The sequence below is a fragment of the Brassica oleracea genome, chromosome C7 (genome assembly GCF_000695525.1).
Source record: "Brassica oleracea var. oleracea cultivar TO1000 chromosome C7, BOL, whole genome shotgun sequence".
NCBI lineage: Eukaryota > Viridiplantae > Streptophyta > Magnoliopsida > Brassicales > Brassicaceae > Brassica > Brassica oleracea.
In genome coordinates this window covers 41,542,561-41,565,984 of record NC_027754.1, presented here as the reverse complement: position 1 = coordinate 41,565,984, position 23,424 = coordinate 41,542,561, and the positions used below count along the sequence as shown (strand labels likewise).

At 32.8% G+C, this 23,424-nt stretch overlaps 3 protein-coding genes and 1 pseudogene across 3 annotated transcripts in view; 3 read left to right on the top strand and 1 right to left on the bottom strand.

The window, feature by feature from the left end:
• The first annotated feature begins 480 nt into the window (after window positions 1–480).
• On the top strand, window positions 481–2,730 carry LOC106303327 (annotated as a pseudogene).
• A 2,677-nt stretch (window positions 2,731–5,407) lies between these two features.
• LOC106303326 (F-box/kelch-repeat protein At5g39560-like) lies at window positions 5,408–10,694 on the top strand. Its single transcript, XM_013739628.1, has 2 exons — window positions 5,408–6,156; window positions 10,619–10,694. Exons 1-2 carry the CDS (start codon window positions 5,408–5,410, stop codon window positions 10,692–10,694), a joined length of 825 nt encoding a protein of 274 aa, XP_013595082.1.
• Window positions 10,695–11,481: 787 nt separating this feature from the next.
• LOC106303325 (F-box/kelch-repeat protein At5g39560-like) lies at window positions 11,482–12,771 on the top strand. Its single transcript, XM_013739627.1, has one exon. The coding sequence runs from the start codon at window positions 11,482–11,484 to the stop codon at window positions 12,769–12,771; it is 1,290 nt and encodes a 429-aa protein (XP_013595081.1).
• Window positions 12,772–14,810: 2,039 nt separating this feature from the next.
• Window positions 14,811–23,424, bottom strand: part of LOC106302240 (disease resistance protein RPS4) — a 10,879-nt gene continuing 2,265 nt past the window's right edge. Inside the window, exons 2-5 of the mRNA XM_013738784.1 lie at window positions 18,758–19,949; window positions 18,373–18,690; window positions 15,703–16,593; window positions 14,811–15,628 (exon numbers count right to left, since the gene is read on the bottom strand). Coding sequence (XP_013594238.1) covers window positions 15,026–15,628; window positions 15,703–16,593; window positions 18,373–18,690; window positions 18,758–19,949 — 3,004 coding nt within the window. The 3' untranslated portion in view covers window positions 14,811–15,025. The remainder of the gene's footprint in view (window positions 15,629–15,702; window positions 16,594–18,372; window positions 18,691–18,757; window positions 19,950–23,424) is intronic.

The following is a 23,424-nucleotide window of genomic DNA, read 5'->3' as shown; positions in this document are numbered from 1 at the left end:
TATCTATATATATTTTCAAGTATTTAAACTAATTTAAAAGTATCATTCTTGATGTTTTATATACGTTAAATCTAAAAATAATTAATATATATATAAGTATATAAATCTATTTTTAGATAATTCGGGTACCCGAATACTTCGGTTTGGATCAGATTCGGTTCTCTAAATAACAAAATTTTGAATAACTCGAATATTTAATCAATTTCTGTTCGGGTTTGGTACTATATTTTTGGATCGGTATCGGTTCTGTTCCTCAGATTCATTTTGCCAAACATTAATAATTACATGAAAAACAAATATCAACATATTTTTCAAAATATAAACCCGCGCAGGTGCGCGGGTCAAAGTCTAGTACAATTTTAATGTTAAAGTTCCTATTTCTGAATTCAAAAAAAAAGAAAAAAGGAAGTTTGATACCATAAAACAGATACTTAATGTTTTCTATCACAAAAAAATATTGTGTGATAACAAAAAAAAAATATGGCCTTTTCTTTTGACCTAGCCGTCACCTTACACCGGGAGACAAGAAGAATGATGAGGAGATCCAAGGTAATAAGAAGAAGACAGAGAGACATTAACATATGCAAGAGCCACGAACCGCCACAGGGGATGCCTTTTGATCTCGTGATAGAAATTCTGACTAGACTCCCTGGTACATCTCTTATGAGGTTCAAATCAGTCTCAAGTTATCCTTGATTTGTTCCAAATATTTCACCAATCGTTTCTTAAAAGTTTCATCATCATCACCTCGTCTATACATGTGGTTGTGCTTGGACAACAAAAAGAAATTATTACTATCATCGTTGTCTTCCCATGATTTGGATGTTAGTACTACGTCATCCTTTGTAGTTGATCAAAATTTAACAACCCCAGCAATGGAAGGGTACTCGGTCTCTCATGTTTTTCATGGTTTGATGTGTTTTACAAATGGGACACATGCACAAATATTACCTGACATAGAAGAATCCAACATTATAGCTGATGAAGATGTGATCTTCAAGAAGTCCAAATACAGTATCGGACACGACCCCGTTCATGATCAGTATAAAGTGGTTTGCGTGGTTTCAACACGTAAAGATAGAATGTTCCTGCCAGAGTATTGGGTCTTCATACTAGGAGGAGGTGTATCAAGTCGATGGAGAAAGATTTCGAGCCCATGTCCACAACATTGTCGTTTCACAAAAGGATTGACTATCAATGGGCGTATGTATTACCTAGCTTTGGTTCCTTCGATTAAACCTGTTTTTGTGAGATTCGATATTAGTTCTGAAGAAACCCGTTTGCTCCAAGCACCTGAAGATGTCACGTGGCCGTATCAATGTTTTCAAACTGCCGTTATAGAATACGATGGAAGAATAGCTGTTTTAGGCCATGCTGATTTTTTTGAAGATGGTGTGATGAAACTATGGGTTATGGAAGATGAAGAGAAGAATATGTGGTCAAGGAAGACACTGGTGTTGCATCCTTCTCAAATGAATATGGTCCTAAACAATAATGCAAACAGTCCCTATTATTTGAAGGTACATGATACAACTAGAAACGGTGAAGTTATCTTGGCACCTCACAATAAATTTCGTAGGGTTATCCACGGCCCGATTCACGTTTTACCTCAAGGTACAACTCTCTTCTACGTTTTACTTTACAATATACAAAAGAATCATTTGAGAAGAGTTGAAATCGAAGAAGGATCAAACTGCTTTCTAAACAAAAGATGGGCTGTTATTGGATTGGCGACACTGAGAACTTGATGTATCTCTAATTGCCTTTGTGAGTGTTTTATTTTATTTTTGGAATGTTTCTTCAATCAATTTTGTATGGATTTTTTGTTCAACTATAACTTTTTAAACGAAATGCAGCACATTTTTGTGTCTTTCATAAAGGCTTATAAATTTGATGCTTCTAAGGCTCTGTCCCTTTTCAAACCTTCCAATCACTTAGGGACATTTTTCTTTTGCTTCTTTGCATAGAAACTAGTAATTTTCTGGAATAGATCTGAACTATAGTTTGTTCACAAAAAAAAAAAAAAGATCTCAACTAAAGCAGTGAAGACATTATACAAGTTACAAAAGTATGCTATAAGCTACCATAATAGTCTCTTGACCAGCCAAAAGTACTCTCTCCTTCAAGAATGTTAGGCACGTTTACCGTTTAGATGACAACTGTTTGCAGACAACAAACAATTTGCAGATCATCTGCACTAATTAAAGAACACTTCTTAGCTCTGAATTAACGTTTAAAATTTGCATAAAAATTTCACGGGTCAATGCAAAGATATTTGCATTGTTCGTGTTGCATCAGCACATCCTCACTATATCAGTGTTGAACTAAAGTCAAAACACAGTGCCAATAATCTTCACCTCAGGTAGAAGATTGGATTGCACATAAGGTATTTAGTCAATCCCTTGGAGATATTTTTCTGATTATCATCAATGTTGGACAGCAAATACGACATAAACTGCGGCCATTTCTTGCTTATATGCTCTGCATCAGTAAAAGTAAGGCTTCTAGTATCTTGTAGTATATCAGAAATGACTTAAGTTTTTCTTTTACTTCTAACCTTTACACTTTGAATTTTCTAGAAGCCTAATATAATACCAATTAGTCCAATAAGAACACTTAGCCTTCAAAATATTAAGCATGAGAAACTCCCCCTCTGAAATACAAAACTTGTTAAATTTATACGTGTTCAAAATGATAAACATGTCGCATAAAATCGTGTTATTAAAATGAACGTTGCAATTGAAAGCCTTTGATCAAAGGGAAAATTGCCGTGACTCACAAATTGATTTCAAACACAAAAGTAAACTCAAACTTTAATTAAATTAAATGCAAAAGTAACCTAAAAGGCTATTGAAATTACAACCAACAACAAACAAAAAAACTAATTTTTTTTTACGTTTCTAACTCCCGTAAGTCGTCTGCCCAGACGACTTTACAGTAAGTCGTCTGGACTAATTCTACTTAGAAATAATTTAAAAATTTTGTAAAAAATATTTTGATAAGTGAAAAATTGAATTCATGTAATTAACATATGTTTTAAGAGATATAAATTAAGATATAACAAAAGTTAATTGTTTTCAACATAGATGAGTGAAAGTAGTGAGTCATGATATTTTTTGGTTTAGGTTTTGCCAACATATGTTGTAGTATTGTATGTGTTCTTAGGGTTAGATTTTGGAATGCATAAATGTTTTTTTGAAAACTTTAAAATTTATCTAAGTATATTTATTTCTGTGTATAGTAAATACTATTTAAGTATAACTACGAGTTTATAACATGGTTAGTTAGTTAATTTAGGGGTTAAATAATGTTTTCGTAAACTTGACCCACCCAAGTCGAGTACTTGGTCGTTTTTTTGTTGTTGGCCAATTTAGTACTTGGTCGTAAAGACCGTTTACGTGTTGAAAAAAAAGAACAGAAAGGAAAGAAAGATAAAAAAAGGACAGATTCTTAACCGAGGATCAAATCGTTCCCCATGGTGAAAATCAAAGATAGTCGAGTATTGCCTGAGTAAATAACAACTCAGAAACTCGAAATCAAAAGGTATTACTATCGTTTCCTCATCTGTTAATTGTTTTTGTTAGATCTGAAATACAGAGTCGTAATGAGATTTTTGACAGATCGTAACATGCAGATCTGAAATATTATGAAAGGGAACAGATGATTACCATGCTATCATCATACGTCGGGGATTCTGCATAAATCTGAAGAAACCTGGTTTATATTGTATAATCTTCTCCTATGATTCTTTGTAACTCTGTGATTATTTGTTATTGTTTAGAAAATTAATTTTTGACAGTACCATCGAAGATACCATGTTTGATTGAGGAAGACTCGTTTTATGTTTGGAATGTTATCTTAACTAAAATAAAGAATCCTGCTGATTTTTTTTGTTTATTTCAGATGGAAACCACGAGCAAAAACAGTGGTGGATTCATTGTCTGCTCCGGCTGCAAGAGAGAAAAGGATATATAATACTACGACCGTGAAAGATAAGCTCCTTTAAACAATTAATTGTAAAAAGAACTATTTATTTAAATAGACTTTTAGTCTGATATATTCTGTTGTAGTAAGTAGACAGTAACAAACGCTTACATTCTCATCAGCCAAGATGAATTTTATGGTTTCCCTTGATAGTTGTATGTTTTGTTTTCAAGAGTGTAGAACCTTCACATGAATAAACCATGTATTTTTCGAGGGCCTCAAGTCTTTAATGGCAGTAACTTTTTCGTAGAAGCTTTCGTCGTTTGGATTTGCATGTTTGAAGCCATAGTTTGTTTGACGGTGTGGGTTTGAATAGGAATAGGGCGTTGCCTATTTATAATAATATCTATATGTTAAAGGGAGAGGTGCTTAGGTTATAGGAGAAACTTGGGGATACTCTAAATCGTATCTAACCAGATTGTGTGAATTTTATTTTTGATATCATTTATGATTACTATTAGGCAAATTCGGTTACCAATTTCAAACCTAAGATATTTTCTGTGGGTTCGTCATGTTAATTTTACTTCAATTGTATAATCTTGTTAGTGATTGAGCACCGTGATTTTAGTTTAGTTATATTAGGGACCGTGATTTTAGTTAGATCGTAAATTCTTGTTTCTATATATTCTGTTTTAAATTTATTGTAAGCAAATACGCAAAAAAAAGGAATGAGTTAGAGAATATACTTGGAATTGATTTAGTTTCAAAGGGAAATTAAATTAGAGGCTGTTTAAAAGTTCAATACAATTATAAAACCAAATTATATAGAACTTTATATAGAAATCCACAATTTTTTAAATTCGGAATATACTGTAACACCTTTGGTTGAAAATCGATATTCATATTTTTTGGGATTATTAAAGTGATAATACAAGGTAAATAATTTATTTTATCGACTTCATAAATTAAAATTTTAAATAAGGCATGGGCATGGGCATGGGCATTTGGAATGAACTCCAATGTAATTTGTACATCGGTAAAATTTTCTTACATACGTTATAGATGAATGGTTCATGGACTTAATAAGTTGGGTTTACATTTCAAACGAAATAGGCTAAAATTGTTGGGCTGAAATGGTGCTGATATTTTGATTGGTCAAGCTTACTCTTGTTTCTGATTGGTCGAGTTATAAATGGTCGTAATTCATTTTTTTTAAAGGAAAGGCAGTGGCATTCCCTTATGATTAAAGATTCTGCTTTAATAGTATAAATCGAGGATGAAAAAGTTAGCTCAAGACTAATTAATTATATAGCACAACTGATAGCATTATAAATGAACGAGCCCATTGCATATTTAGCCCAGTCGATTTTAATATAAAATGTGATGGAAAAACTCTCGAGCATGGCTAGATTATTATTCAAGACCTAAAAGAAGCACCAAATCCAAAGTAGAGCAGCCACCCCCGCAGAAGAAGAAGGAGGAGATGAATACTACTACAGTCTCCACCAGGGCTAGCTTATGTTCAAGACCTATAAGAAGCACCAAAGTAGAGCAACCGCCGCAGAAGAAGAAGAAGGAGAGGAATAGTAGTAGTGCAGGATGGTTTTCACTACAACTACTTCCAGATGAGATCGTTTTGAATTGTATAGCACGCATCTCTAAATCTCAGTACCGTTCACTCTCCTTAGTCTCCAAGACCATCCACTCTCTCATCTCTGTCCCAGAGCTCTACACGGTTCGCTCCCAGATCGGAAATACAGAGCCTTGCCTCTGCATACGCCAAGAGTTACCCACTCATGATCGTTGGTACATTCTTGACCAAACTCTTGTTACTAGTACCAACAGTAATGGTTTGATTAAGGATGAGTTTAACTTATTACCCATCACTTCGTCGCCTTTATCAAAGTCAACCACTTTAGCCGTCGGTTTCGAAGTCTACCAAATGGGAGGCGACCAGCTGCCATCATCCACCGTTCGTGTGCTTGATTTTAGGACTCGCACTTGGCGTGATGCTCCTGATATGGGGGTAGCAAGGAAACGCCCCGAGTCTGCTCTTATAGACGGCAAGATATATGTAGTTGGAGGAGAAACAAAGGAGTCCTCCTCCTGGCCTGAGGTTTTTGACCTAAAGTCTCAGACTTGGAATCCATTGCCTAACCTCAATGATGACGGCAAAGCTGAGGTTCAGCTTCGTATAGGAGAGCTATTGGCCACCACAAGTAACCATAAAAGGTATGCGTTTGACTCCAAACAAGGAACATGGAAGGAACAACTAGCCCTTATGGAACCACTAGGGCTTATGGAACTACTAGGGCTTTCTTATTTATCGTTGATAATAATAAATACATATTGTGGTCATAATATAAAATTATAATTCATGATTAAAAATTAAAGTTTATTTAAAAAATCTGAAATATACGTATGGAATAGTGAGAAAAAGTGAAATGAATGAAAATTAATTGAACTTAAGTTATGATCAAATTACCTTTTTATCTTATATATTTTGTTTTTCGTAAAAATAAACTGTTAATTAAAAATTGATTCATATTTGGGTTTTATAATCAAGTGGTATCATTTTACTAACAACTAAGTACTTATTAAATGATATTAGAGAATAAGTTCTTTTGTGTTAAAAAAAAAGTGAATAAGTTCTTAGAATCTATGAGTTGATGGTTACAATGGTGGTTTGATGACTGTGGACCAATACATTATCGTATTGTTATTATTCTGAACATGCTATATAAATCAAATGGCTTACCCCTTAGACTAACGACGAACACTATACCAAATATGTTTAATTAATCACCATATGTATACTGCGTTTATAAAACAAATTATATACATCAAATCTGAATTACAGACTAACTAATTTCACCGTAATATTTTACAGACACAAAATATTATAGTGTTAAAAATTTGATGTTTTTAACAATATCCCAATTTTTTTTATCTATTACCAATTTGATTTAGTTTTTAATAGTAGGTCCAATTTGTTTAAATTTTATATATATTACAAATTTAGAAATAAAAAATATGTAAAACAGTATTGTTACGTAATTATGTTTTTAAAACAAAATTTGTTACAAGAATACAAAATTTGATTTTTTTTAATAATAATAATAATATCTTAAATCACATAAACACAAGTATAATAGAGTTAGATAATACATAATACTAAACTATATTAATTTATTGATAAATTTTGTTTTATAAACTAAAATGATTTAGTATATAAAATAAAACCCACACGGTTGTGCGGGTCGAGATCTAGTTTCTTCAATTAAGGTTTAAGATTTCTGGATATTTTTAATTTACAAAATTATTAATTGTAAAATTCATTTATATAGGTTTGATTAGTTTGTGTTCCAAGAAAAAAAGATTTGGTTAATTTATCAATAAAGAATTCAGTATTTTAATTTTTCTGAAAGTTAAATTTATTTGGCTGTCTGTACCCAGCAAGTACTCTGTGTACTCTCTCCCTTATGCTCTCGTCATAATCTTTCCATGTGCTCTCTCTCAATATAATCCTTCTTTTCTCACCCTTTTCTTTTCAACAAAAGGCTAATACTAAACTAAAAAAAATCTAATTTTTTCCAACAAATAGCTATACTAAACTAATAAGAATCCAAGTCTGCTAGGTGAAGGGAGACTTTTAGTACCGCGTGCTAACTTACCATCCTTTGTATTTAAAACTATAAAGCTTTAATTAAAAACCCACAATTTTTTTTTTAAAAAAAATAGAGATATGGTTTTTCAGTTTAGAATATTTTTCGGGGGATTTAATTTGGGTTCGAGTCAGGTCGGATTTTTTTGCCCAGGACAACATTCCTAATATTAGAGTTCAATTCTACTAAACCATACATGCTTGACTAAAGAAGAGAACAAATGTCGATATTTCACTTGGGAGAAACCTTTTACTACCAACTTAGATTTAAGCCTTGGTTTCTTGATCCATGGAATTCCTAGTTTCCATTAAACACTCATTTGCAACTTATTACCTTCTTCTTCTTTCGTATCTCGACAAATACCTATGTTTCATTTTTTGTGTAAAACCTATATCTTGTCTTCGGCAGCCAAGTTCCAGATGTTCAATCTTTGCTCCTTGCTTAAGAGAATGATTTTGGTTCTTTTTCGATGTCCACTGCACGTCTGCACCGGATGTAAATAATGCACAAAAAGAATGTGTGTGATTTACCAATAAAATATGTACTGTATAAGATCTCTTAAAGTTGCCATATAATCATGTTTTGACATATATTTTTTACAAAGCTTCAAAAATCATAATGTAATACTTGTCATTATAAACTACTTCCTAAATTAGTAAATGATTAAATTCAAATATGTGTTGTTTATTTTTATTAATTTGAGAATATTAAATATCATTTAAAATTTTATAAAAATTACCTAAATTAATAGAAGATGTATATTTTTGGTATTAACATATTTCTATTTAGCTGTAATCTAAAACTATAATATATATATATATATTTTATATTATCTATAAATAAATATAAACACACGTATTCTACGATTTGACATGAATTTTTTTTTGAAAATAAATATAAAATCATTTTATATAAATGAGTTCCCAAATGATATCGCGTGAGTTTTTTACCTAGTGAAAGTTAAAAACAAACCTTGTTTACATAAAATAGTATATTTATGTTTCTACAAATAAATCCAACAAAAAGGTTCATAGAAGAGAAGTTTTTTTCGACAGTGGCAGCATGTTTTCAACTTAATTCGAGTCGAATCGGAGTGGTAACACATAGCGATATTAATGAGGGGGCTAGTTCAACAGCAAAATAAAATACAGTAAAAAAAATACAATTAAAAGTTCAGCATCACTCATAAACGATAGGATAGTATCAAGTTTTATAACAGATATATAGCACAAACACACATATGGAGAGAAAATCAAAAACATTAAAAGGCAAATAATACAAACCAGGAGAAGTGAAACTATAAACCAACACAAGTTGAAAAGAACGCTCAAAGGGAAGAAGATACACACATCTTCTTCTTCTTCTTATTCGATCCCACTTAGAAAGAAATGCCAAAGGATCGATCGAGTTGCCCTATTCACATAGATAGGAGAACCCGCTTGCTGAGACAGCGGGTTCCAGCTTCCTTAGGTTCTTCATAGAAGAGCCAACACCACCGTCATATTGGTGTTGTGGAAGAGGGTTTCATATGATGCTTTTATGCTCTCTTTTATAGACCCGCACACATAATTACATCTCTACATGTACATCGTACGCTAGCAAACTTTCCAATTCCTGAATATATCGTTTAAGGAAAAACTATATATATCATGTGATAATATTTACTTTACTAATATTTTACATCCTCACTCTACATTTGAAAAACAAAATGATGGGTTGAGAAATATGAGAATCTTCCAAGGATATGCCATATTTCCACGGCTACCTTTTCACTTCAGCTTCAATCACACTCACATGAAATATATCTTTTTGTCATAAATCATTTTGCTTTACTTTCTTGCTTTCTTTAAGAAAATGGGATCCGATTTCATTAGTTATCTTGTTTAATGAATATATTAGTGTGCGACCTAATGCTTAGATTCACCTAGATCTACTCGATTCTTGTTCGATTAGCTTGAGTAACAGAACGAGAAAGAACACAAGAGCTTGTTACCCAGGTTCACCGCACCTCCTCAATGTGAGAAAGCCGTTATATCTCCTGGGGCTGATCTCTGATCAGCAATCCACTACTCAGCTCAGATCTTGAGCTTGGATTACAATCGCAACCACCAGTCTCTCTACTCTCTTGCCTTTCTTCTCTCAATCACTCTGAATAAGCTAGAGCTAAGGTTAAGAGATAACGAATTATATATGGTCGCTGTACAACTCTTAACCCACGTGATAACACACGTGACCTAAGCTAACCAAACCGGTTAAGCTAAGCTAATGAGAGACCGAGGGTTTACGATACTCATAACCATACTAATACATGGACACATATTTTCAATTAATAATACAATACCTACGAAATTAAACAAAAAAAAAAAACAAGTGTGAAAGTTCATAAATCCTAAGATGGATCATAAGTATGCGATGCCTACAAACCATCAAATAACTAAAATATCGGACATGCATTTTTTGTCTTTGTTATTGTGGTTCGTATTCTATACCTAAGATAGTTACATAAACTATTAAACATCAGACGAATCACCATATTAATTACTTTGGTAATGATCAATTGTTATGTTGTTGATTCACGTTAATATGCATCAGTGGATGTTTCTATGTGAGAGTGACTGACTTTTGTTTACTTTCGTTGTTAGTACTCTTGGAACTCTAGTGTAAACCACGATTTTTGTATTTCATTTATGATTGTTATAACATTTCAGGAATTATTTTCATTATGAATCCTGAGTAGTTTAGTTTAATTTGATCCTTTTGAGTCAAATGAAAGTAGTGCTAAACTTCCAGAGACTAGTTAGCCTAAGTGATAAAACTAATGGATTACTTAGTAAAAGTTTGGAGTTCATTGTTGGAAAAAATTACTCTAAAAGTATTAAATTACATAATTTGAATCTCGTCCAAAACAATAATTGAGAGTATGTATCTCATACGTCACTATAAAACTAATGCAACACTAGATGCAGAAATTAATAACAATGCTTTTGGTTTGACTTTTTGCAACTGATTTTGTTTTAAAATAAAACTAGATTTTGCAACTGTCATTTTCTGATGGAGGAAGGTGAGTTTCCATGGAAGATCCCATTCTCTGATGGGGAACCATAATGGCAAGTCATTTCCTGGAAAACTTACACTAGCTAAAGGTTTTGAAACTAGTCCCTGAAATGATAAAAAGAATGTTTAAGCATGTGATGTGAATAATAACGTCATTAGAATAACAACAGAGTAAAAAGAGTTGGACTTTATGGTTACGTTGAAGAGATACATTCCCCAGTATTTGACTCTTGAGTTGAGTATGAGCCACAATACTTTCTTGTGCATCTAGGTTTATGGGGTTTTGAGTATTGTCTAGCTATATTAGATATTTAATTATGATTATTTTTATATATATATATATATTTAAATATTTTAGACAACTTCAAAATGTCTTGCACATTTTGGATAATTTTTTGGATATTAAATCTAAAAGTAGCTAAAATATTCAAGTATATAAATCTGATTTAGATATATCCGGATATCCGAAATATTTCGGTTCGAATCGGGTTCGGTCTGTTAGATACCAAAATTTTGAACTCGTATAGATATTTAACCAATTTTAGTTCGGGTTTCGGATCGGATCCGGTTTGATTTTTGGGGTTCGGTTCTTTAGATACCAAATATTGAACCCGTACAGATATTTAACTAATTTTGGTTCGGGATTTTGATCGGATTCGGTTCAGTTTTTTGCGCAGCCTTTGGAGGATCAAAAGGGTAGTAGCTCAAGACTAATACCAAAAAATAGAGCCCAACCGATACATTATAAATGATTAAGCCCATTGCATATTTAGCCCAGTCCATCTTAATATGTATATAGAAGAAAGAGGGATTAGGTGAAAAAGAAACACTCTCGACCATGGCTAGGTTATATTCAAGAGGACCTAAGAGAATCACCAAAGTAGAGCAGCCACCGCCGCAGAAGAAGAAGAAGAGGGAGGAGATGAATACTACTACGCTGTCCACAATGGCTAGCTTAAATTCAAGACCTAAAAGAATCACCAAAGTAGAGCAACCGCCTCAGAAGAAGAAGCAGAGGAATAGTAGTACACGGTGGTTTTCAATACTTCCAGATGAGATCGTTTTGAATTGTATAGCACGCATCTCTAAATCTCAGTACCGTTCACTCTCCTTAGTCTCCAAGACCATCCACTCTCTCATCTCTGTTCCAGAGCTCTACACGGTTCGCTCCCTGATCGGAAACACAGAGCCTTGCCTCTGCATACGCCAAGAGTTACCCACTCATGATCGTTGGTACATTCTTGACCAAACTCTTGTTACTAGTACCAACAGTAATGGTTTGATTAAGGATGAGTTTAACTTATTACCCATCACTTCGTCGCCTTTATCAAAGTCAACCACTTTAGCCGTCGGTTTCGAAGTCTACCAAATGGGAGGCGACCAGCTGCCATCATCCACCGTTCGTGTGCTTGATTTTAGGACTCGCACTTGGCGTGATGCTCCTGATATGGGGGTAGCAAGGAAACGCCCCGAGTCTGCTCTTATAGACGGCAAGATATATGTAGTTGGAGGAGAAACAAAGGAGTCCTCCTCCTGGCCTGAGGTTTTTGACCTAAAGTCTCAGACTTGGAATCCATTGCCTAACCTCAATGATGACGGCAAAGCTGAGGTTCAGCTTCGTATAGGAGAGCTATTGGCCACCACAAGTAACCATAAAAGGTATGCGTTTGACTCCAAACAAGGAACATGGAAGGAACAACTAGCCCTTATGGAACCACTAGGGCTTTCTTATAATAGGAGTGGACCTTGGTGCATTATAGACAATGTAAAGTTTAGTGTTTTTAAGCGCAAGCTTATGTGGTCTGAGCGTGGAAACTGGTTCAGTGTCAAGGGTTTGAAAGATGTGTGTACCAAGCCTCATGTTAACCACCATACAACAATTCAGTTAGCTAACCATGGTGGTGGAAGTATCCTAGTTATATGGGACGAGCTACATTCACTCGAGTTTCCAGTGGCCGGGAAGACGCGGAAACATGTCTGCAAAAACAGGAGAATTTGGTGTGCTGTGATTAAGTTGGAGAAGCGCTTCTTCGGATTGAAGTTTGAGGTTTGGGGGAAGGTTGTACGGTCGAATGCTTTGCTTACAGTCCCCAAATCATTCAAATTATTAAGCTGTGTTACCCTTTAATTTGCTCTTCATCTTCTTCTTTTTTTACATTGGTTTTATTGTGAATTTGGGATATTTATTACGGAGTATATAGGCCTTACGTGCCTTCTTTCATTTTGTTCACGGTAATAATATTTCTGTAGCCAAGGCTTTCTTGATAACCAAGCAAATTATGTACTAAACAGCAGATGGACAAGGACAGGTTACAATTGGATATACAAACTGGCATTGACCTTGGGCTTCTATACTATTTTCTGCTTTTCCTATACATTATTGTCATCATTCAAAACATTCTCTTATGTCTGTTTACCTTTTAAAAGATAGTCATGTGATAGGTAACATAAAATCCATGAAAGTATCTTCACAACTGCTTATGTTTGCGTTCAGAGTATTGAGAAAATGTATGGGCACTCAACAATGGAAGTAGAGATAAATTTCTCCAAGATGATTTTTCATCTTTCCAGAATTTAGCCTGACAGGAATTTTAAAGCAATTTTCAGTTAATAGCACACAATCTGGGTCTTATTTTCCAGATAGGATCCAAGAAGAGCTCTTTCATCTGAAGTGAGCTTTTTCATTTAGACACCAAAGGTGTTAATATCCAAATGATGATAAGCGGAGGAAACTATTGTGACATGGTATGACATGATTCTGCGGTATTTTTGTTTCTGAATTGCCTAGGATACTGATTTTGATGATTTTAGAACATTCAGTTTCTTTTGAAGCCATTGCTTCTTCTCAGTTTCTGTTTTGTTCTGTTCTGTTCTTTTCAAGGTTTACAACAAAATCTAATATATCATCACAACTTTTATCCTCCGTGTTAAGCCTTTATTCAAAAAAAAAAAAAAAAAACTTTTATCCTCCGTGTAACAGTATAGAATCATCACTGTTTACATACTCAGCCAGTCAGCCCTCGGTTTCTGTTCTTTTCAAGGTTTACCTTGTCGGTTTCTGTTCTGTTCTTACAGCTCTTCTCTCGGGTATTTATCGAAAACAAGAAATAGAAAGAAAAACTCAATGGTATCGATTTGATGAAGGAACCTCAGCCTAAGCAAGAGTACCGTACATTTTTGAAGTGTAAGTTTCTTTTCCTTACCTACATTTTGTTATGCTGCTTTAATCATCTCCACTTTTGGTTTTAAGTCTCAGTACGTTTAGGCTTCCGTCTTTCCCCACTAGTTACATTCAGTTTTCGTTGGACTACTTCAACCTAGCTTAGTTTCTATCTTGAGTTAGTATTTCGTAGCTTCACCATCTTTTGTTAAAAACATATATCCTTTTGACATGTAGGCTTTGCCGCTTTGGTCTGTTAGAAATTCTGTAGTTTGATTTGTTGCTATCAATAAGGAGCATTAATATTCTACGTTAGCATTGGTTTTATACACTTAGTAGCAGAAAAGAGAAAATATGAGAGCTAAAGCTAAGCTGCTAATGGCACACACGGTTCCATCTGAATGCAAAGAAGCTTTCGGTTTTTTGGTTCCTTTGATGAATGTGGCTGATAGTAAAATCTCTAATGATATCTGCTGCTATAGTATTCTGTCACCTTGGTCAATCACACCATGGGTGAGTTTAGTTGGTTGTGAACAACATGAGCATCTGAATGGTTTGCATCTAAAATCTCACTGTGTTCCACACTCCTGTTGCTATCAAAGAGCTTTGACCTCTCTTCTCCATTGTTCTGTCATCTTCATGGCGCAGCCCCATATCTCCTACTTCTATTTCAAACAAATCATTATCATCCATCAAATCCTTTTTCTTTATACCTTTGTCAAATGACTTGTTATCTTTCTCTCCTTTATTAGCCTTCACCTCCTATACAGTTGCTAGTATTTCAACTATGCTACCTTGAGATGTAAGATATATGTTTTTTTTTTCTCATAAAGCTCCAACATTTGGCCACAAAATATCTTAAAATAGAAAAAAATGATTGAATAAAGAAGGAGAAACAAAAGGCCAATGTAGAACCATCAGAAATTCAAAAAAAGGATTTGGAAGGAGCATCTAAAGCATAGACCAACCGTTTGAAAAAAAAAACTCCATGCAACTGGAGCCTTGGCAGACGAGATGATTCAAAAAAGTTCTTACTTATCGAACATTTATTTCCTTGTGGAAAATTTTCAGGACACAACAGAGTGGAAACATGACCAGTTGTGTCCAAAGATACCCAACTACAGATTGATTTGCATTTGGGTGTTATCTCCCAATTGGAATTCTTTGTAAGATTGATTCAGTTGATCCACATGAATCCTCTTGGAAAATAAACGTCCACTTCCTATACATTGTAATCGCCATTCCTTATTGGAGTTAAATTTTGACACTCGATTTCTTCACAAGTTGTGTCAGTAACATCTGAGTTTGTCTTCTGGGGTTCATCAGATGCATACACTAATCTTAAGCCGCATTTGAGCACTTCGACTCTAGCTTTCTCATCTGTGACACCAAATTCAAGGGAAGTTGTAGTTGGAGTACATGCATCTGAGCACTGCTCTTCAAGACATTTGATGTTATTTGAGCATCTTGTATAGCAAATAAAGACATGCTCTGACGACATCTTCTTGTCTTGTTTCTTGCCATTTGCCATCTTGTCTGACTTCTTGCCATGTCTGTTCCAACTTCCAACCAAGCGATCGAAGGAGATCCGCGACCCATCTTTACTTTCCAGCTTAAACTTGCATGTAACCGAAAAGGAGTTGATTCCTTCTTGGCCGTTTGGAAAGGAGATAACTACACATAAAGCTATTCCGACAAACCTATTTTCATTCCAATGTGGGGAAAGTTTGAGGTTTAACTCAGATCCAACTGCTTCATGGCAAAACCATGAGGGCACTTCACAACCTGGAAAGCAAATGCTGAACAAAGCCTCTGGAACAAAACCCTGCAGAAGTTATTACAAAAGTTATAGTCATCATAAGGTTACTTGCAAAAAGCAAGAAATGAATGGGAGGATACCTCATTGCAGCGTTTTAGTGCATCTGATAGAAACTGGCATTTTCGTTGAGCGTAGGTTGTGATTCCTTCCTTTGCAGTTCGGTCCAATTTGTGGCAGTCGGTGAAAATGAATGTGGAGTGAATCTGCTCCGATGGCAAATGAGTAGCCAGTGGAGTTGCAACTGTTCTTAGCGACTCGCATCCGTGTGCATCTAAGCACTGAAGATTTGGTGGAAGCTCTGGAATAGATAAAAGATTCTTACAGTGCTTCAAGTCCAGCCATTTCAACTGAGATAGCAGACTGATGTAACCCGGAAGTAAAATGATTGTATCATTTCCGCTTAGGCATAAACGCTGAAGTGAGTTTATATTAGGAATCTCCTTTATTGCTGTCCCATCAAGCATCAGAATCTGCAAGCATTTCATGTTCTTCATCTCATCTGGGAGACTACTTAGCTTCGAACAGCCAGAACATACTAGTTCTTGAAGATCTTTCATCTTGTCAAATCCTTCGGGAAGCTTTGCCAGCTTCTTGCAGTCTTTCATGCTCAATTTAACGAGTCTTGCTAGCTTCACCATGTCTGTAGGAAGTTTCTTTATTGCACTGCCATCCAAATATAGAGCATAGAGAGTTTTTGAAATCACCACAAACTTCTTCAGACTTGAGCAGTTGCTAAGGATGAGAATCTTCAGAGATTTCAAATTGATATCAGGAATGGATTCAAGCGACGTGCACCCTTTCAAGTTCAGGAAAACAAGACTTTCCATGTTTTGCATATCCAGAGGTAACGTTTTCAGTGCTGTGCAGCCTTCAAGGTTCAGCCTTTCAAGATTGTGAGCCTTTGATAGCCCTGACAAGTTATCCAGCTGACTTGAGTGATTTAGATCGACCCACCTTAGCTTTGGTACAGCCTATGATGAGAAAGGGATCCCATACACTAAGTTAGTATAATCCATAGTTCTAAAAATCATTCTAGACCCCCTAGGTGGAAAATCGATCCAAGATTTTTTTTTAAGTTTGATTTATGAGACTCAAATCAGTTTAAACCATTCTACATTGTTTTAAACCGCTATAAAGCAATTTGCATTGATCTAAATTAGTATAGTTCTTTTAAATTTAATAATTTAGTACAAATCCACAAATTTATCTCGTTTTTTGTTATATGTATCTAATTTTGATAATTCATCAGAGCATATTATAATTAAATTTATAAACTAAAATATCTTATATAAATATATAATATATCATTATAATATTATTTTAAAAACCAGTTTCTTACATGTCGCGTTTACATTAACTTGGTTTATTACACTGATACCTTTAGTTATTTGAGTTTATTATTATAATTGCTATTATTAATATTTTATTTTTATTTTCTTTTATTGCTACATTCCTTTTATAACTAAATTGTTATCAAAAAGAAAATTTATATAAAAGACAATATCTATAAATATTTTCGTTTTTCTTTTCGTTTTTATTAATAAAATTAGAAAAAGAAAATTTGTACAAAAAGAAATATTTTAACTATTAAAGTATACTATTTTAATATATTTGACACATGTGATTTAGTAAAAAAGAATTTTCCTTTTATATAAATTCCAATTTTATAAAAAATGGTTTATATTTTATTAAAAATCTTAGGATATTAAAAATAAAATATCTTCTTTCTTAATAAAAATGAAACTATATGATTATACCTCTTGATAGTTAAACAATTTTTTATTTCTACAACAAAATGCACAGTTTTATGAACTTTTCTCTTTTTACATTATAGATTTTAACTTTAATATTATTTGAATGCCTCCAAAATTTATATAAATAAACAACTGATTCTCATAAATCAAAACTATTAAACAATCGACATAAATATAAGAATCAGTCAATCATTCATCGTTCACAGAAAATATTCATTATTCATAAAACTAAGTCTTTCTATTATAAAATAAAAAATCATTCACATGGATTCTATCAGAAAATCCGTTTCTCTTTAAATGTATGCAAAATCAAAATAAACATCATGAGATTTTGGAAAAATAATCTCTTAAAGAGGCTGTTCCTATTGAGATGGTTTTCATTGATAATGAGATCATTTTTAAAATTCATATTTTTCCAATTTCTGCTAATTCTACAATTATCAAAAATTGAAAATTGAAAAAAAAAACGTATTCAGGCAACAATTAAAAGCAATGGCTTGATTAAGAAGTTCAAACAAGTTAGTAAAATATGAATTAAAAATAATTAAGATCAATTTTTACACTGGTGATTTTATAATTTTAGAAATAAATATCATAACCAAGTTGAATATATTGGACAAAAAATTATAACACCACAACTAAACAACTTATAAATAAAACTTTAAATAAGATAATATAAAAATATGCAAAATATACTAAAAATTCATAAAATATCACTCAAATTATTATATTTTAGTTTCTTATAAATATTCGTGAAGGCGCATGGGAGCGAATGAGTCATCTAGTATAAACTAAATCAATAATTAGTTAAAGCTTATGCTCCGTCTAAACCCCGAATAATCTATCTAGTTGTTAGTACTCTATACAGTGCTTAGTTACAGTCTAACAATTTTTTGAACATTAGTTACAGTTAGCGATTTCTTGAACATACGTATAATCCATCTAACCAACTGAGACAAAAAAAACAAGAAAGCAATCAACTAGAGAGTCACTGACCTTCTCATCGTTCCAGATCTGTTTAATCTTGCTGTAAGGTAGCTTAAGGTCTACGAGATTCTCGGGGATGAAATCTTGTGGAAGTTCATCTTTTGGGAAATTTAGCCAATGCAAACATCGTACCTCTTTCAGTGGAAGCTCAAGTTCATCAGGGATGTGTATGTTTTCCTTAGGCTCACACTCCTGAGGACAATGAGAACTGTAGAACTTGAGATACCTGAGATGTCGCATCTTCTTGAGGTGATCCCTTCCTAAGGTCACATGGTTCTTCATGTCATACAAGTCGAGAAAAAAACTTCTGACGCTGGTGCCGCCTCCCTGTAAACACCACAAAGTCAGCAAATTAAACTAATGAAAGGAGAGTTATTTGGAGGCGTAGTCTCACTTTTCTTTTACGTAGCTTATCGAGCATGTCCCCGTTATTTTTGTTCTGACGGTGCCATATCCGGTGTCTTCCTCTTCCATCCTTAGCATAAGCTTCTGAACCAACTTCCATGGCAAACGTATACAAAAGATCATGCATCTCCACTCGGCTGTCAGAGATATAAATCATGAACTTGTCCTTGAGAGCATCTATTGTGGACATTGTCGCTTTAGGACCAGATGAATCCAGCAAGCTCTTTACATAAACCAAATCATGGGATCTGAAAAAAGCTATGTCAAGAAACGCATCCTTCTGCTCTTGACTCAGTTCATCATAAGTTACTTGCAAGACACGGTCTCGAATACTAGGGCTGAGCTTTTGCGGAAGTGAATCTAGTTTTTCTATCCAGTAAGGCAAGGGTTTGCCACGAAGCTCTTCACCCAATATCTTGAGAACTTGTGGGTGGCCTCTCGCGTAACGCACAACCTCTTTAGACACCTTCGTGAAAGCTTCCCTGTCGTGTTTGTTTTGGTGATCAAATGCATAGCGATTAAAGTGTTTTAACCCATCTCGGTAGCACAAGAGCGGTACAAAATAAGTATGAAGGATCATGGAATCATCCCCAGGAACCAGATCACGAGACACTGCGCGTGTTGCAATCACAATCTTGCTACCTTTCTTGATCCATTCACGAAGACTCTCAAAAATAACTTGTATATGCGTCTCGTCACTTGTCCCATCAAGAACAATGAAAACTTTTTCTTTACATAGTTTTTCCTTGTATTCTTCGTATGTCCCATCATCTTCTATGTCGTCATTACCAAGCAACTCCCTGAGGAGCATCACGGGCAAGCGTTCCAATCCCCATTGCTTTACAATGCCGCTTATATTTTGGAGTAAGACGCGTCTGAAGAACCTGCTGTACCACTCATTGTAGAACGCTTTCAAGAGAGTGGTTTTACCAATGCCTGGCATCCCAACAACTTGGACAATACGAGTCTCCACACCATGAATGTCTACTGTTTCTTCCAGTTCCTCCAGGCGTTGTTTGAGCCCACAAATCTGACCTGCCTCCTCCTCTTCTTCTTGTTCTTCTCCTCTGGTGTTTTGTGCATGTTCCACGCATGTTCCATGTGTGCTTTCTTCTAACGGAATTTTGTTCAGCGCTTGCAAAACCTCGTTGACGATTTTATTTATGAACGTGTTCTCGTTGCTGCAATTGTTTGAGAATATGACAAATTGACAATAACAATTTTTATTTATTTATTAAAAGCCAATACTAAGTATTGATTTTTATCCGTAGAAATACTAGGAAATATAACTGGGAATAATTAAATACGTGTACCCTATGTTGGGTAACTAGCTAGGTTTTGCAAATGCCATGAAAAATCAACTATATAATTGTTATTTTTATTTCTATTTTATTGAAAAAATTGATCCTTGTTATTTGTTCCATTTTAACTAGGCCTGAGACGGATCGGGTATCCGGGCAATTTTAAGTTATCCGGATCCGAATACTTATCCGGCGGATCCATAATTTTACTATCTTTATCCGGATCCGAGGTTCACGAATATCCGGTCGTCGGATATCCTTCTAAAAATTGAAATATCCGGCGGATATCCAGATTCGGATCTAGATCATTAAAATAAATAAAAATAATAATATTAATATATATATAAAATATTAACAATAATTTAAAAATAAAAATATATATAATGTTTTTAATTATTTCTATGAGTAATATTACAAAATTTACATAAATTTATATATACTATTATAAAAATGAAAATATATTAAATAAAATTAGTTTTTATATATAGATATTATTATTTTTGAAATAGTTATTAATAAAACTTACGGATCCGGATATCCGGACTAAAAAGTCAAGATATCCGAATCCGGATCCGGCTTCGACGGATCCAACATTTTACTATCCGAATCCGGATTCGGCCCCTCTGGATATCCGAATTTTCGGATCAGATCTCGGATAAAAGTCCTAGACCTAATTTTAACTACGCTTTACCTAGAATCTGTTGTAACTTTTTCAGCTTCTCTTTCCCTTCCAAAGTATATTATTTACAAGAAGGATATCAATCTTATAATTACTAGTAACACTATGTATACCTATTTTACCTTTTTTATATATTACAAAAGTATTTACGAAAGTATTATTACTATATTAGAACTTTTTAAAAAATCGATCAACAAATAGGTCTATCATGCTAATTGCAGTAGATTCATTGAAGTTTAATAGATGAACAATATATTTAACATTATAGTGATAAAATTTATTTTTATGTGGTAGAGATATTTAAAGTGTCGTAGATTTATTAGTCAACGATAGTACATTTGTTTTTGGTGATAAACGTACTGGGTTATGGTTTACTTAAGGCATACTTATTGTCGATTAATAAATTTATTTGGTGTGATGATATATTAATTTAGTCGTAGTATTGGTTGTTGACGTTAACCATATTCATAAAACAATTGGACCATTTCGTATATATACTATAAAAATACAAATTTAAGTTTTCTCTCTTCCAGCGTTTACGTGTTTTTTTTTTTTTTGCAACTGGTAGCGTTTACGTTTGGATTGTTGGAATGAGTAGGCCTGGAATTTTTATTCGAAATCCGAATTCAATCCGAGATTCAATCCGGATCCAATCCGAAAATTCGGATATCCGGAGGGACCGAATCCGGATCCGGATAGTAAATTGTTGGATCCGTCAAAGCTGGATCCGGATCCGAATATCTTAATTTTCTAGTCCAGATATCCGGATCCGTAAGTTTTATTAATAAATATTTCAAAATAGTAATATCTATATATAAAAATTAATTTTATTTAATATATTTTCATTTTTATAATAGTATATATAAATTCTATGTAAATTTTGTAATATTATACATAGAAATAATTAAAAAATTATATTTTTTATTTTTAAATTATTTTTCATATTTTATGTATATTAATATTATTTTTTATTTATTTTAAGAATCCGGATCCGGATATCCGCCGGATATTACAATTTTTATAAGGATATCCGACATCCGTATATCCGAGAACCCCGGATCCGGATAAGGATAAGGATCTGTATCCGTATCCGGATCCCTTAAATTGTCCGGATACCCGATCCGTGCCTAGGAATGAGTAAGTAAAAATACAAAAACTATTTTAAATACATATAAAAAATTTAAAATGAACATTTAGATATTGCAGTTACTAACATATATATACTAAAATAAAATACACTAAAATTCCTTAATCACTTATAAATATATAAAATATATTTCAATATAATATTAATTTTTATGAATAAATTATATCTTATTGGCAAAAAATATAAATAAACTAATTATTATTATTTATTACATACTTTAATTAATTTATATATTATTCTAATAGTATATAAAACTAAAAAAACATAAATAATATTAGTGATTTAATATTTCATAATAACAATATAGATTTTGTCTATTTAATAGTTATAACTAGGATAAGACCTGCGTCTTGCGCATGATGAGTTTATTTGTATATATTATCGATAGTTTTTTTAATATATTTGATCATTTTATTTGTATATATAAAATATTTTTTGTTGTTATTATATAATTTCTTTCCGATGGATCAGATCAATTTTTATTAAAAAGAATATAACAAAACTATAATTAATACATAATGGATTGATCGGATTGGACATTAAACAAATTATGACATAAAAACCTTATTTTTTCTTTCGAACACATTCTTGAAAATAGTGAACAGTATTGTTTTCACAGTTAAATTATTTTGACTTTTATCTTTCATATGGTTTTGAAAGCTTTCAAGTCAACCATCGAATTAATACATGTCATTTTAATGTTTTTAGTCGTATATTTAAGGAAAACTTACATTTTTGTAATTTAAAGTCATTTTAAAAAAATCAAAATATAATATATAAGAAAAAATCTATTTTTTTTATTATATGGTTAATGTGATTGTTTATTTTTTTTAATAATATAAAATTAAACAAGAAAAAAATATAACATATAAGGTTTCTTCATTTTTTAATTTAAAGTCATTTTAAAAAAATCAAAATATAATATATAAGAAAAAATCTATTTTTTTTATTATATGGTTAATGTGATTGTTTATTTTTTTTAATAATATAAAATTAAACAAAATGAAGAACGATGCAAAAATTGTTATCAAATCTTTATTATTCATAATCATTCATTGCCATATATATGTAAATCATATTAGGTAATTTCGTAACTTTTATTTAGGGAAAAAATACACATTTCTTATATTTTAGGTTAATATAATGTTCTCTAGTGGACATTAAACAAATTATGACATAAAAACTTTATTTTTTTACCTCGAACACATTCTTTAAAAAGTGAACATTATTGTTATCACAGTTAAATTATTTTGATTGTTATCCTACATATGGTTTTGGAACCTTTCAAATCAACCATCGAACTGACACATGTCATTTTAATGTTTTTAGTCGTATACTAAAGGAAAACTTACATTTTTATAATTTAAAGTCGTTTTAAAAAATTCAAAATATAACATATAAGAAAAAATCTAACATATAAGAAAAATGTAACATATAAGGTGTCCTCATTTTTGTATTTTAAAGTCGTTTAAAAAAAAATATAACATATAAGGTTTCCTCATTTTTTAATTTAAAGTCATTTTAAAAAA

Bases quoted from the DNA above. Each gene is read 5' to 3' on its own strand.
- LOC106303325 (XM_013739627.1), top strand. From the start codon at position 11,482: ATGGCTAGGTTATATTCAAGAGGACCTAAGAGAATCACCAAAGTAGAG.
- LOC106303326 (XM_013739628.1), top strand. From the start codon at position 5,408: ATGAATACTACTACAGTCTCCACCAGGGCTAGCTTATGTTCAAGACCT. The intron at 6,157-10,618 runs GTATGCGTTTGA...AAATAAAACTAG, and splicing joins ACCACAAGTAACCATAAAAG to ATTTTGCAACTGTCATTTTC.